Source organism: Pinus tabuliformis, chromosome 8, assembly GCF_031772625.1.
Source record: "Pinus tabuliformis cultivar Carrire ecotype Pingquan chromosome 8, CPIR1, whole genome shotgun sequence".
Taxonomy (NCBI): Eukaryota; Viridiplantae; Streptophyta; class Pinopsida; order Pinales; family Pinaceae; genus Pinus; species Pinus tabuliformis.
Genome location: NC_142294.1, coordinates 1363287535 through 1363299986, shown reverse-complemented (window position 1 = coordinate 1363299986; position 12452 = coordinate 1363287535). Strand labels below are relative to the sequence as shown.

General features: G+C 34.8%; 1 protein-coding gene across 4 annotated transcripts; it reads right to left on the bottom strand.

Annotated features, from left to right (window-relative positions):
• Window positions 1-6802: 6802 nt before the first annotated feature.
• On the bottom strand, window positions 6803-8143 carry LOC149240556 (uncharacterized). Of its 4 annotated transcripts, none has more exons than XM_089367326.1 (4): window positions 7913-8143; window positions 7754-7825; window positions 7630-7670; window positions 7145-7461 (listed from the first exon to the last, which is right to left on the bottom strand). In XM_089367326.1, exons 1-4 carry the CDS (start codon window positions 8070-8072, stop codon window positions 7408-7410), a joined length of 327 nt encoding a protein of 108 aa, XP_089223452.1. In that variant the 5' UTR covers window positions 8073-8143; the 3' UTR covers window positions 7145-7407. The 4 variants fall into 4 exon arrangements, 3 of the variants coding, with proteins under 3 accessions (XP_089223452.1, XP_089223453.1, XP_089223451.1); XM_089367327.1 differs by having other exon boundaries at window positions 7923-8143; XR_016245537.1 differs by lacking the exon at window positions 7145-7461 and adding an exon at window positions 6803-7139 and having other exon boundaries at window positions 7462-7670; window positions 7754-8143.
• Between the last annotated feature and the right edge of the window lie 4309 nt (window positions 8144-12452).

The following is a 12452-nucleotide window of genomic DNA, read 5'->3' as shown; positions in this document are numbered from 1 at the left end:
ATTGAGATATGGAGAGACAAAGGTTGTAATGTAAAACCCGAAATGACATGCACAAAGACACGTGGACTAGGTTCAACTGTGAACCCTCCATAATTGTGATTTAACACCCCATTCATTTGTGGCATATTCATTAACGCTCGACTATATTTGATTTATACTAATAATAAAATGGTCAATGCATAGTGAGATTTGTTCATACTGAATGATTGCAATGATTAATTTCATAATGTTAAATTAGATTTTATGGGTAATATAGTAAGTCAAGTAAACTTTTTTTTTTTAATGAACTTTATTAACTTGCAGATGTGTGACACTTTTAAGAGAAAAGGAATTTAGAATTAGTTATTAAAGAATAATATTAAATAATTAAAAAAAACTATTAAAAAATAATAATAATATTATATTTAAGAACCCGGGAAATTTCTCAATATAAAAAGTGCTTTAATAACAAAAATCTGAGCAAATAAATTAAATATGAAAACTCATCGTTAATTTATTTAATAAAGTTAATATACTAATAAAATTTAATATATTAAAATATTTAATTTTTTTTGGTACGTAATATTAAAATATTTAAAATATTTGTTAATGTATTAAATTTTATATAAATTTAATATAATAAGTTGATGCTAATATATTATTTTTTGGTAAGTTTATTGTGGATTTTATTATTTTAAAATAAAAATATACAACCCTACATGTTTAATGTTGCCGTAGTCTAACTAGCTGGAGGAATTCCCTGGAAAGTTATGGAAATTCCGGTCATATTTAGAGAAAATCCGGCAAGGATTTTTGTAAATCCAAGTTATAGTTGTTAAACTTCGAAATTTTAGGTGTCCTAGAGGTTTTTGATGGTGCTGAATCCATTTCCACCATAAAAAACACGATTCAAACACTCCCTCTACAAGATTTTTTGAAATTTTTTTGCCCGAATTCCGACCACTTTTGGTCGTCCGTGCAATTCCTCTGCCTCATTAGACGACTCCGTTTAATGTTATGTGAAGTGTGAAGATCTTGCGTTAGTTAAAACATTTTTATGCATTCTAAGATTGAAAAAGAAAGATTTTCTATCGCAATTTTTAATCATAAAATATAAAAAGTACTATGTGCTTGTCTATATGGACGTGTTTGAAAATAAAGGTTTAGAAACAAAATAATTGTTGCTAGTTTTACATATAAGAAGCCACATTGGTCTCACTAGTGACAATAAAGAGTGGTTATAATAAATCTTTAAACAAAGAGACCAGAGGATTCTGAGAACAAAATTTAAAACTACAAAAAAATATAGATTGTATAAAAGACATGAATTGGGTAGATGGAGGAGTGGAAAATTCTGTGTGTTTTTTTGGTACGACAATAACAAAAAAGACCATAAATCCTCTAGGATTTTTAGCTAATAAGGTGCATATAGTTATCAAAAAAGATGAATGTTTCTCAAGATGGTTAATACACTACGGATGAAGATTTAATCGTTTTGCTTCATTGGTTTGAAGAGATTGGACCATAAAAGATTGCATATACTAGTAAACCTCAATGGTCCATTGATATTACATATCCCAAATCTTGCCAATATCTAGGTAATTAACCAAATTTCAAACCATATTTTCCATTTCCTCATTATATATATAAGGTCTCTCCTCCTTAAACTCCTTTCTCAAAATACTAAGGTGTTGCTTGATATTAGGTGGTAAAGAATGATGGAAGGCTTTAGCATCATCTCTAATTTTCCATGTTTTCTCTTCTAGACTGCTACAAAGTGATGTGATCACGTTCCAATGGTGTTTATGAGGTGGTATCATTTGTCCAATACTAAAGTGATATCTTAGGTCCGTTTCCCTGCCACATCATGCTGCATGAGTAGTGAATTTTGTTAAAATTTAATTTTATAATCTTTATGTCCAATTCTATGCCAGGTTGTGCGACATGATTGGTACAGCTTGATAAAGCGTGACTTTATAATTGTATTTGATATCATGGAGGACATTTTTATTCGATAAAGTTCGATGCTATATGAAAAAAGTTGATCATGAAATTTTACAAAGTATTATTCGTTGAAATTATAGTGTAAGGATGTCGAGAAGAAAGAAGACAAACTTTGTTTCCTTTACTTAAAAATATAATGTAATGATATCAGAATGAAAACGAGCATCTCTATTTTTCATATCGAATATGATATTTATTTTAATTTGAATAGAAAATGTTTAGGTTTTTAATTTTGGAAATTTTAAATTTTTTGAATATCAAAATTAAAATAATGTAAATGGAATATATGAAAAAAAATTAAGAGTTTAGTGTTAACTTTTTTCTTCTCAAAAATGGAAAACTAAAAGATTAATGGCAATTTCAATTTTAAGATATTTATCTTTAAAAGAGAGTTATTTCCCACTTGTTTTTAGAAAAACACTTAACACTATTATTAATATGATTATTAATGTCAACCAAGTTTATACAAAATTTTATCATATACGGAAAGAATATAATTTTATGTGATTATGCTTAGTTATTATGATATCACTTGGAGATAATGCTTCCATTAATGTAGTGCGCTAAGCTTAAAGTTGGTTTTGGATTTTGTTGAGACAATATCTCAATCTTCATATCTTGTTTGGAATTACTTGGATCTGAAACCAACTATATAAATGTGTTGTAACTGAGTGCAAATGTGTGCAATAAAAAATATTATTCATGTATAATTTATGTAATATGTCTACTCCTCAAATTTCTAAATTAGTATCAAATGATGTGAGAAATGGCATTGCATTGTATATGAATTGGAGGTGCTACTTAAATTTGTTGGTTCAATTGGCCCTCGTGAGCTAAATGATTGAATGGGAAATGGTGTGAGAAATGGTGTTTCATTGAGTATGATTTGGACGTGCTACTTAAATATGTTTGCTCAAGGCCCTCATGAGAGAAATTGATGCAAGAGCATTAAAGCATCCAAGTCATCAAGATTTTTGGAGATAAAGCTCCGAAAGGGGTTTACAATATAAAGCTCCGAAAGGAGTTTCAATATTGTAAAGGACTAAAAATTCCTTAATATCAAATATTCTTTGTTCTTTTAATTATTATAGAATAGTTCTAGAAAAATCTATGGATAGGAAAAAATTGTCCATAAGGCAAAAACTAATTTACCTTGAAAAGCATGAGAGCTTTATGGAACAAATCATGAGATTTTTAGAGAAGTAATCCAGAGTGATTTATGGATGTAGAAAAATATAGTTTTATTCTAACTTTGTATTTAATAATTGTAATCCTACGAGAAAAGCTAATGGCTAAATGAATGGTGAATCAGGCCATGGGGAGAATGAATGCCTCTAAGCATTTGTATGTACAAAACTAGTTTAATGAATGAGATTTCATGCATAATTGTGAATCTAAGAATTCTATGTGAAGTGTGATCTGATTATTTGATTTCAAGGAAAGCATGGAAACCTATTTTGTGATTGACATATCAATCCATTCCAATAAACTTTGGATCATTGAATTAGCACAAAATTGTGGATTATTAGTTTTGTGACTGCTAGAAAATGTATCATTGTTTGGTATTCTTAAGATTGCATGTTTTTGGAAGTGAACATAGTAGGAAAAGTCAATTTTCCTGCATCAAAATTCCAATTCAACGATGATAATTCTGGAAATAAATCTGAGAAGTAGCCAACAATTGGTATCATTGAACCAAATCTTGGCAACATTTTTCTTTTGGTTTTTTGTTTATCAGTTGAGTTTGGTGTATATCCCTTTATCAAGGTTCATTACTGACTAATTCATGGTGTCCATAACTTTAGAGGTTTTGGTTGCTTCAATTTATGGTGTTCGTTTTCATGATTACTAATGGATTAGGTGTTTTAGTGAAACTGGCCGCTCTCAAATTTATCTCTAATTTGAAAGACTTTATTGTCCAAAGGATAGGCTAGTTGAAAACGAAGTCTAGATTTTGAATATTAATGTAATTAACTTTAGCATTGGCCATGCCATACTTAATGAATTTATTTCCATGGTTCATTCGAATCTCTAATATCTCTACAACAAAACAGAGCCATTAAGTAATTATTTATAGAGGTTAGTTTTGATTATTCTCCAAATTGGACTTCATATTTTCGATAGTGGGTGAAAATATGGAATAGAAGAGAACGACAATTGGTTTTGTAGTCATGGTGTTTCTTAGTTTTATTGTTTGTTATTGATGGCTTGGTTTGTGTGAAATGAAAAGGTGTAGATCTACTATAGAATAAAACAAAACGGAGCCATTAAGTAATTATTTATAGAGGTTAGTTTTGATTATTCTCCAAATTGTGGGCTTCATATTTTCGATAGTGGGTGAAAATATGGAATAGAAGAGAACGACAATTGGTTTTGTAGTCATGGTGTTTCTTAGTTTTATTGTTTGTTATTGATGGCTTGGTTTGTGTGAAATGAAAAGGTGTAGATCCATTATAAAATAAAGTAACGTAATTCAAATTGGTGGTTTTTATTATATATGGTACCACAAGAACATATTTGTGAATTTGGTTATGTTTACCTTTTGTCATAAAGCTAATGGGTCATTTGTGAATTCGGTTATATTTACCTTTTGTCATAAAGCTACTGGGTCATGTGAAGCCAGGAATTCTAACTACAGGTTATCCTTATATGTTTCTAAATGTGTGTGTGAAGAGATAAATTTGTATGATTGACTTCTGAACACATTCAATACCCAAACAACTATCCTAGATAACTGGTAAATACAATGAGCTATGTCATCTGACAAATGGGAGCATGTCTATAGGATGATTTGGTTATATGACTACTTTTTCTAAGTAATACAATGAGCTATTTAATTTAGCAAAATTAAGTATGTCAATATTTTTAGTCATTACATGTACATCAATGATGGTCTGAAGAAGTTATATTTTAATTGGAGATCAATTAGGAAGTTCGAAGTTGTGGTTGAATAAAAGGCATTGTCTATGAGATTCCATAGTGGATGTAAGTGCTAATCAAGACCATCTAGAGAAAAATCAACATTATTATTGTAATTTGTGATTTTAGCATTTCACATGTAAGCATTAAGGGATGGACTTGAAGAAAATTCTTCCATTAATATAGTGTATTGAGTTTAGAGTCAGTTTAGGATTTTACTGAGAGAATATCTCAGACTCCATATCTATTTCTGGTTGGGTTTAAGGGATGGACTTGAAGAAAATTCTTCCATTAATATAGTGTATTGAGTTTAGAGTCAGTTTAGGATTTTACTGAGAGAATATCTCAGACTCCATATCTATTTCTGGTTGGGTTTAAGAAAGAACGTTGCTAAATATCTATCCAAATGTTTCGAGTGCCAACTAGTGAAGGTGGAACATCAGGATCCCACAAGCCTATTGTAACCATTACCCATTCTTGAGTGGAAATGGGAGACGATCATGTTAGATTTCATCATCGGTTTACCTCGCACTAAGAAACAACATGACTTAATCATGGTGGTGGTGGACAAGCTAAGAAAAACCGTTCATTTCATACCCGTGAAATCAACCTACAAAATTATGGAGATCGCAAATATATTTACGAGGGAAATCTTTCTATTGCATGGGATACCGAGGGTGGTAATCTTTGATAGAGATTGTAAAATTTATATCCACATTTTGGAAAACCCTCTTCTCTGGGTTAGGTACCTAGATTCAATTTAGTATCACCTACCATCTACAAACAGATAGCCAAACAGAGCGAGTAAATCAAATCCTAGAAGACATGTTGAGGATGTTCGTGATGCAACACCCGCATAAATGGGAGGACTACCTCCACCTAGTGGAGTTCACCTACAATAACGGATATGACGAATCACTGGGCATGAGCCCTTTGAAGTATTATATTGTTTAATATAGATTGTTAAAGAATTAAGGCTGGGAAGCCAAAACATATCTTGTTATTTATTTATTAAAGAATTTAAACAGTTGGTCAAAGAAATGAAAGAAATACTTAAATAACTCTTGAGACAGTTACAAACAGTTGCTCATTTGTTTCCTCAAAAGGGAAAAGAGGCAAAATCCTAAGGGGGTTGGGAAAAAGACAGAGAAAAGGAAGCAAGAATTATGCTGCCCAAATTTTCCTTGAGCTAGACAAAAGTAACCAGTGGGAAAACTGTGGACCACAGTCGAAAAGATATGTGACTTGAGGCTGGACCGTAGTCCTGATGCCCAAGATACTGTATCTGACTTGTTGATTGTCAGGAGTAAGAAGAGCTCGAAGGGGGATTCTCCAGATACTGTATCTGACTTGTTGATTGTCAGGAGTAAGAAGAGCTCGAAGGGGGATTCTGGACATAATCGCCAGATTCGTGGCTAGGTGGTGAGACCTTCTAAGAAAAGGAAATACTTACATGGTTATAAATACAACAGAGACAGATAAATAGTACATTTTGTGCTTAATATTCATTAACTGAAAGGGGTTATTGATGTTCAGTAATGGGTAGTTAACAATAGAATCGATTACTAGAGACAATCTGTCATTTTATATTGTTAAATATATTCTGTCATTTTTATTACTGCTAGTTATATCTTGTCTTTTCTTTATTCATCGATGAATAATAGTGATGGAATGTCGGTAACTTTATCTCTATAGGAAATAACCCAAACCATTTCGGAATACTAACATCAGCAATTTGGAGAAGTCAACAAAGGAACAATTTATGGCTTTCAGAACAATTAATGGATTTATATCTGAAACTATGTTATGCATATTATACAGTTAAGCATGCATTAAAATAAACCAACAACATTCATTCTGGAACCATACAAATTTTCAACATATATAATTAACAATAATTTTGAATAGCAATGTCCCAAATAAGCTATATCCTTCATAGTTAAAAAAAAGGGGAAGTGAAATTTCATTCAAGGAATTGTCACATGCAAAATGGTTTTGTTACAGAATAACCTAAGCTTAAATTTGAACTGTTCTAAATGATAGACGAAATCTGCAAAGTGTTCTTCGTGGCTCTCGATCGATTTCCGAGGGAACAACCGAGAACCAACCGCCCAAGTTTACGCCCAAGTTTCAACCATTAAAGATGAGAACCCTCAACTCAGATTAACCATATCATGAACTCTTTACACATTCGAGCAAGAATAAAAGCCCAGATGCAACAAAGAGAGTCGACCAACCTAAATAAAACAAAAGAATCCATATTATAGATTGTTATCAGTATACAAATGCAAATATTGAATTAAAATAACCAAAGTGGGATTAAACTCTTAAATAAGTCCATTTCACATCGATTAAGAGAGTTGTTCCATTTCTGTGTAATTAAAAATGTAAACTCTTGTTCCTTCTTTTATATCCACCACAAATCTAACCAGCTTGAGTCGTGGCAGGAAAAATGTAAAGGCGACAAGATGAAACAATGAAACAACTTTCTCATTCAATCGAAGCCTAAGAATATCTTCTAGGCAGGAAGCACGCTAGAGGGCTCGGTGAAAGACCAACCTGTAAATAAGGACGGAAATTGGTATAAGGAAGCCATCTTACCCCGAACCTTCTGGAAAACCCATCTACAGAACCTTACCCGCACTCACAAAATTACCCGAGTTAAACCCTAAAACAAATTTGGATTAAACATTTAACAAAGGAAAATGTTTAGGGGTTCATTCGTACTTGAAATGGAGAAATTCCGGATGGAAGGAGGCGAAGAGCACCTGGAAACCCTGCAACCGTCAGTAATGGCTCTCAATAGTCAAATATAAATGAAAGTATTCCTACATCTTTCCCGGGTCATTACCTCTAGAACACCATAGGCTTCCTGACCTCATCCCCCCTGGAGCGAGCGGGCCATCAAAAGGAATCAAGTCATCTACATGCCGAGAGCCGAATAAGCAGAAGTGGAATGTTTCGTGGTGAAAACAGAAGTGCCAGAACGGGTTTAGCAAGCCAAACTTACAATGCAGTACCTGGATGTTTGATGGACCCATTGAGACGAGGAGCTTGGGTTGCACCGCCATTCTCCATCGAAAAGTCACAGTCAAGCTGCAAAGTCGAGCTACAGGCTCCCCTTGCATTACCCAAATGAAAACCGTATACAACAAACCCAAAGCATTCATAGTGAGAATTCCTAGAGCTTTAGAGTCGTAGATCAACACCCGATCCTATGATGTAAAGTGTGATAGGTGGTTCCATAATCCAGACCCATTTACCGAGTCCAATCAATCATTAATCAATAGGGCTGCAAGTGTCAGCCCAACTACAGTGCACCTCTGCATCAATACACTGCGTTTAACGAGAAGCATGCTATCGGAGAGTATTCCAAAGGTAGATTAGGTGCAGATATGGAGGACGGTGTATTAAATACATCTTAAAACCCATCGCATGACCCGGAACATTTAATCTTCATATTTACCTCAAAGTAAGGTTAAAGTGTATAAACTGTATAAAGTTCAAAATTTTTGTTTTTACATGTTATGTTGTTACATTTCTAATCAATATGTCGATTAGCTTAATTTGTTTCAAATTTTTATTAAGAAAATTTTTAAAATGATTTTTTTGCCAAATAAATTTTAAACATTTTGGTTGAAAATTGGGGAAGATTTAATTATTAATCTAAATAAATAATAATAATAAATTTAAAAATGATTTTTTGCTAAATAAATTTTTTAAATTTGGAGAAAAAATAAGTATTAATATAAATAAAAAGTTTATAAATTTAAATAAATAATTAAACTTCAACTTCACCAACCTGAACATTAAACAGACAAAATAAAATTAAATAAAACAAAAAAATTAACATTACTATATATATAAAAAATCTGATTCATATTGCGGGTATTAGTTGTTTATATGTGAAACATTTTGAAACAAATTCTAGTTTAATTTTTAATCTGATTTGTTTAGAATTTGGTAAGAATCATTGAAATCACAAATTTGACCCCTAAACTCTTCACAGCCAAAGTACCCAAAGATTTTTTAGAATACTAAATCCATATATTTTTTTTTAGTAAAGAATACTAAATCCATATATATAAAAAAATACAAAACAAAACGCTAATTTAAATAACACAAATCAAAATTTAACCACAATTTTTTCACTAAATTTTAATTAAAAAGTTCTCTCTCCCACGCAGTCCCTTGGCTATGCTGGCTAGCATCGATGATGTCGATCTCATTTCCTTGCTGTGCCCTCTGAAAATTAATTTATACATAAAAAAAACAATTGATAACTAAAAGAACTCATAAACGAACTGAACTAAATGTTTCCTCAGCCACGATAATGAACAAAATTTATCCGTTTTTGAAAAACTGTTGCGAAAAACAATATGCAGTTTATTTGTTTTGGAAAAACAGTTGCAAAATACATAATGTTCGTGTACACTTATTATTAAATTTTATAGGTGACGGAAACGCTCTGCATCTTAATAGCACAAGGCTTAAGCGGTAATTCCGCACAAGGGTACACTTGTGCTATTTTTCCGGGCAACTTTTGGACAATGATTCGCAGCTGGGATCTCTTTGCGGCTTGTGCTTAGAAATGGATGCACGGCAGGGGATGGGTGAAATCCCCTCCTTTAGGGATGTTATGGAGGGCCAATCTAGCACCAGTCGAGGGAAAGGACGGCTGGCAGAAGCAGTTGATGATACGCCAGTCATGGGGCACCAGTGGCAAGCAAGGCTGGTCAATAAATGCCTTCCAAGGGCACAGAAAAAACCAAGGTACGTAATTCCGAATAACAAGTTGGAGGATTATCGTTGCTATATGCGTGACCATGCGTTGATTTGTAAATTCATAGGGTATTGGCCTTCTGAAAGGGATCTCCTGAGATGGATTCAACAGAGATGGAAACCATGAGGCCATATTGATCTTAAATTGGGTGCTAAGGGGTTCTTTACAGTGATTTTTGCCAATTTACAGGACAAGGCCAGGGTTTTTGAAGAGGGACCCTACTTTATGAATAATGCGGGATTGTTTACACGGTATTGGGAGGATAGATATAATCCGGATGCAGAGCAAATCAAGGCTGCCCTGCTCTGGGTTCGTCTCTTTGGGTTACCAGATGAATTTTGGGATCCAGAAATATTAGAAGGCATTGGGAATTCAATTGGCTCCTTTGTCAAGGTGGCTGAGACCACGAAAAGGGGTAAACATACATCGTATGCAAGGATTTGTGTGTATATGGATATCTCAGCCCCTTTACCAGACTTTATCGAGCTTGAGTATCAGGACGAAATTTGGCAACAGCCCATTGATTATGAGCATATACCATTTCGCTGTAGACGATGTCATGTGTATGGTCACCTTGCAAGGGATTGCCCACAAAATAACGAACAGCCGGTGAGGGATTGCCCACAAAGTAACGAACAGTCAGTGACAAAGGATACGACTGATGGCACTCGATCACGTGAGGGGATAGTCGGGGAAGCATCAGAGTTTCAAGAGGTGCAGCGGAAAAGGAGACCTCCTCCTGGGAATCTTAAAATACACACCCAGGAACGAAACACAATCCTTGCAAGTCACAATCAGTATACTGTTCTTCAAACACAGGCCGACGAAGGAACTCAGGATAAGGAAACCAACCTAATAGTACAGGACCAGGAGATCAACGTGTCTGCGCCAATGGAAATTATCAAGGATGGCAAGAGGAAAAGTCGAAGCCCAAGTCGAGAACCGGAAGGCGAGGACGAAGCCCGAGCTGATAAACATATAGCTCCCACTCAGAAGGGGCAGGAAGCTATTCAAGCAGCGGGTACGGAGGAAGAACTCATCCTGAAGAAGTTACTTACTGATTGGAAAAAAATGGATGAACGGTTCATTCCAGAGAACGAGAAACAATTATATAAAGAAACCTTTCAATTGTATAAGGAGAAGACGGCTGGCTATTTAGAATCGAGGTTGGTGCATGACACTCAGGCAGGGGATAGTCAAGGTAAGCCCGGTAGGAAAAAAGGGAGACGAACGTTGAATGAATCCATTCAAGCAGTGGGCGAGACTTTGGTAAACTCCGGAAAGGTGATACCTCTGTCTGAGGTATTTCTACCAAATCCTCGAAAGTTTTAAATGATTGTTTTAAGTTGGAATATACGGGGACTTAATAGTCAAGGGAAGCAGCGATATTTGAAGGACCGCGTAAAGAAAGACAAGCCAAGTATTCTGGTTATCCAGGAAATGAAAATGGAAAGTCAACAGCTGGAAGAAATTGTTAAGAAAATGAAACTCGGATATGAGGTTATGGCTCTAGATGCAATAGCGACAGCAGGGGGATTGGCTGTTTTGTGGAATCCAGAGGAGGTAATTTTTGAGCATTGGTATTCTTTTCCTAGAATTCTTTCAGGTATGTTTCGCTTAGTCGGGATGGGGGAAAGGATTTTGTTCACGGGGGTTTATGGGCCTCATAATCATCGAGACAGGCAGGCTTTCTTGAGGCACCTCCATACTATGAGGAATCTTCTTCCGCATATTCCCTGGATGATTGGGGGGGATTTCAATCTAATTAGGCATTTAGGAGAGAAGAGAGGAGGAGTTAGGAGAGAAGATTCACTTATGGAGGAGTTTAATGATTTGATCAGGGATCTAAGATTAGTAGACATACATACAACCAATGGTGTACATACTTGGAATAACCGGCGAGGAGGACAGAGTCAAATTGCCTCTCGCCTGGATCGATTTTTATTATCAGAGCAAATTTTAAATAGGGATGTCTTCATTGAAGCTAAAATTCTTCCTAGCATCGGCTCAGATCACTGGCCAATTCGGTTGGAGGTAGATATTAAGAAGATAAAAGGGAGAAAGCCTTTTCGTTTTGAATCTTTTTGGCTGAGGGATCCCCAATTTGTTCAACAAATGGAAACCTGGTGGAGTCAATGCACTAGTCGAGGCAAAGGAAGTATGCATACCGTCCAGCTGAAGCTTAAGGCACTCAAACAGCGAATCAAAGAATGGAATCGAACAGAATTTGGGAATATTCTGGAGGCTAAGCAGAGGTTGGAACGAGCAATGGAGAATCTACAGCAAAAAATAATATTGGACGGTAGAGATGAAGCTACCAGTAGAGAGGAAGGACGTATAATAAGCCAGTTAGAGGAACGTCGTAAACAAGAGGAGATCTTATGGCGCCAAAAATCAAGGGTAAGATGGTTAAGAGCAGGTGAACGGAATACCAAATTTTTTCATCAAGCCATGATTCAACATAGGCAGCGGAATAGGATTTTTTCTATCAAGAATGTTGCGGGAGAAAGAGAGGTGGAGCAGGTTGGTATTGAAAAGACTTTAGTGGATTATTTTAGGGGGGTGCTCACCGAAACTCAAAGGGATAGAAGGGAGGCTATCAATAATATATGTAGAGACATACCAAGAACAGTTACAGCAGACCAAAATAAGGCATTAATGCGGGCAGTCACTATGGAAGAGGTAGAAGAAGTAGTGATGAACATGCCTAAAAATAAGGCTCCGGGTCCGGATGGCTACACTATTGAATTCTTCCAGGCAAGTTGGA

Coding starts and splice junctions, on each gene's coding strand:
- LOC149240556 (XM_089367325.1), bottom strand. CDS start 8,072: ATGAATGCTTTGGGTTTGTTGTATACGGTTTTCATTTGGGTAATGCAA. Junction 7,671..7,753: donor AAGCCTATGGTGTTCTAGAG/GTAATGACCCGG, acceptor CAGGGTTTCCAG/GTGCTCTTCGCCTCCTTCCA. Junction 7,462..7,629: donor CCGGAATTTCTCCATTTCAA/GTACGAATGAAC, acceptor CCTTATTTACAG/GTTGGTCTTTCACCGAGCCC.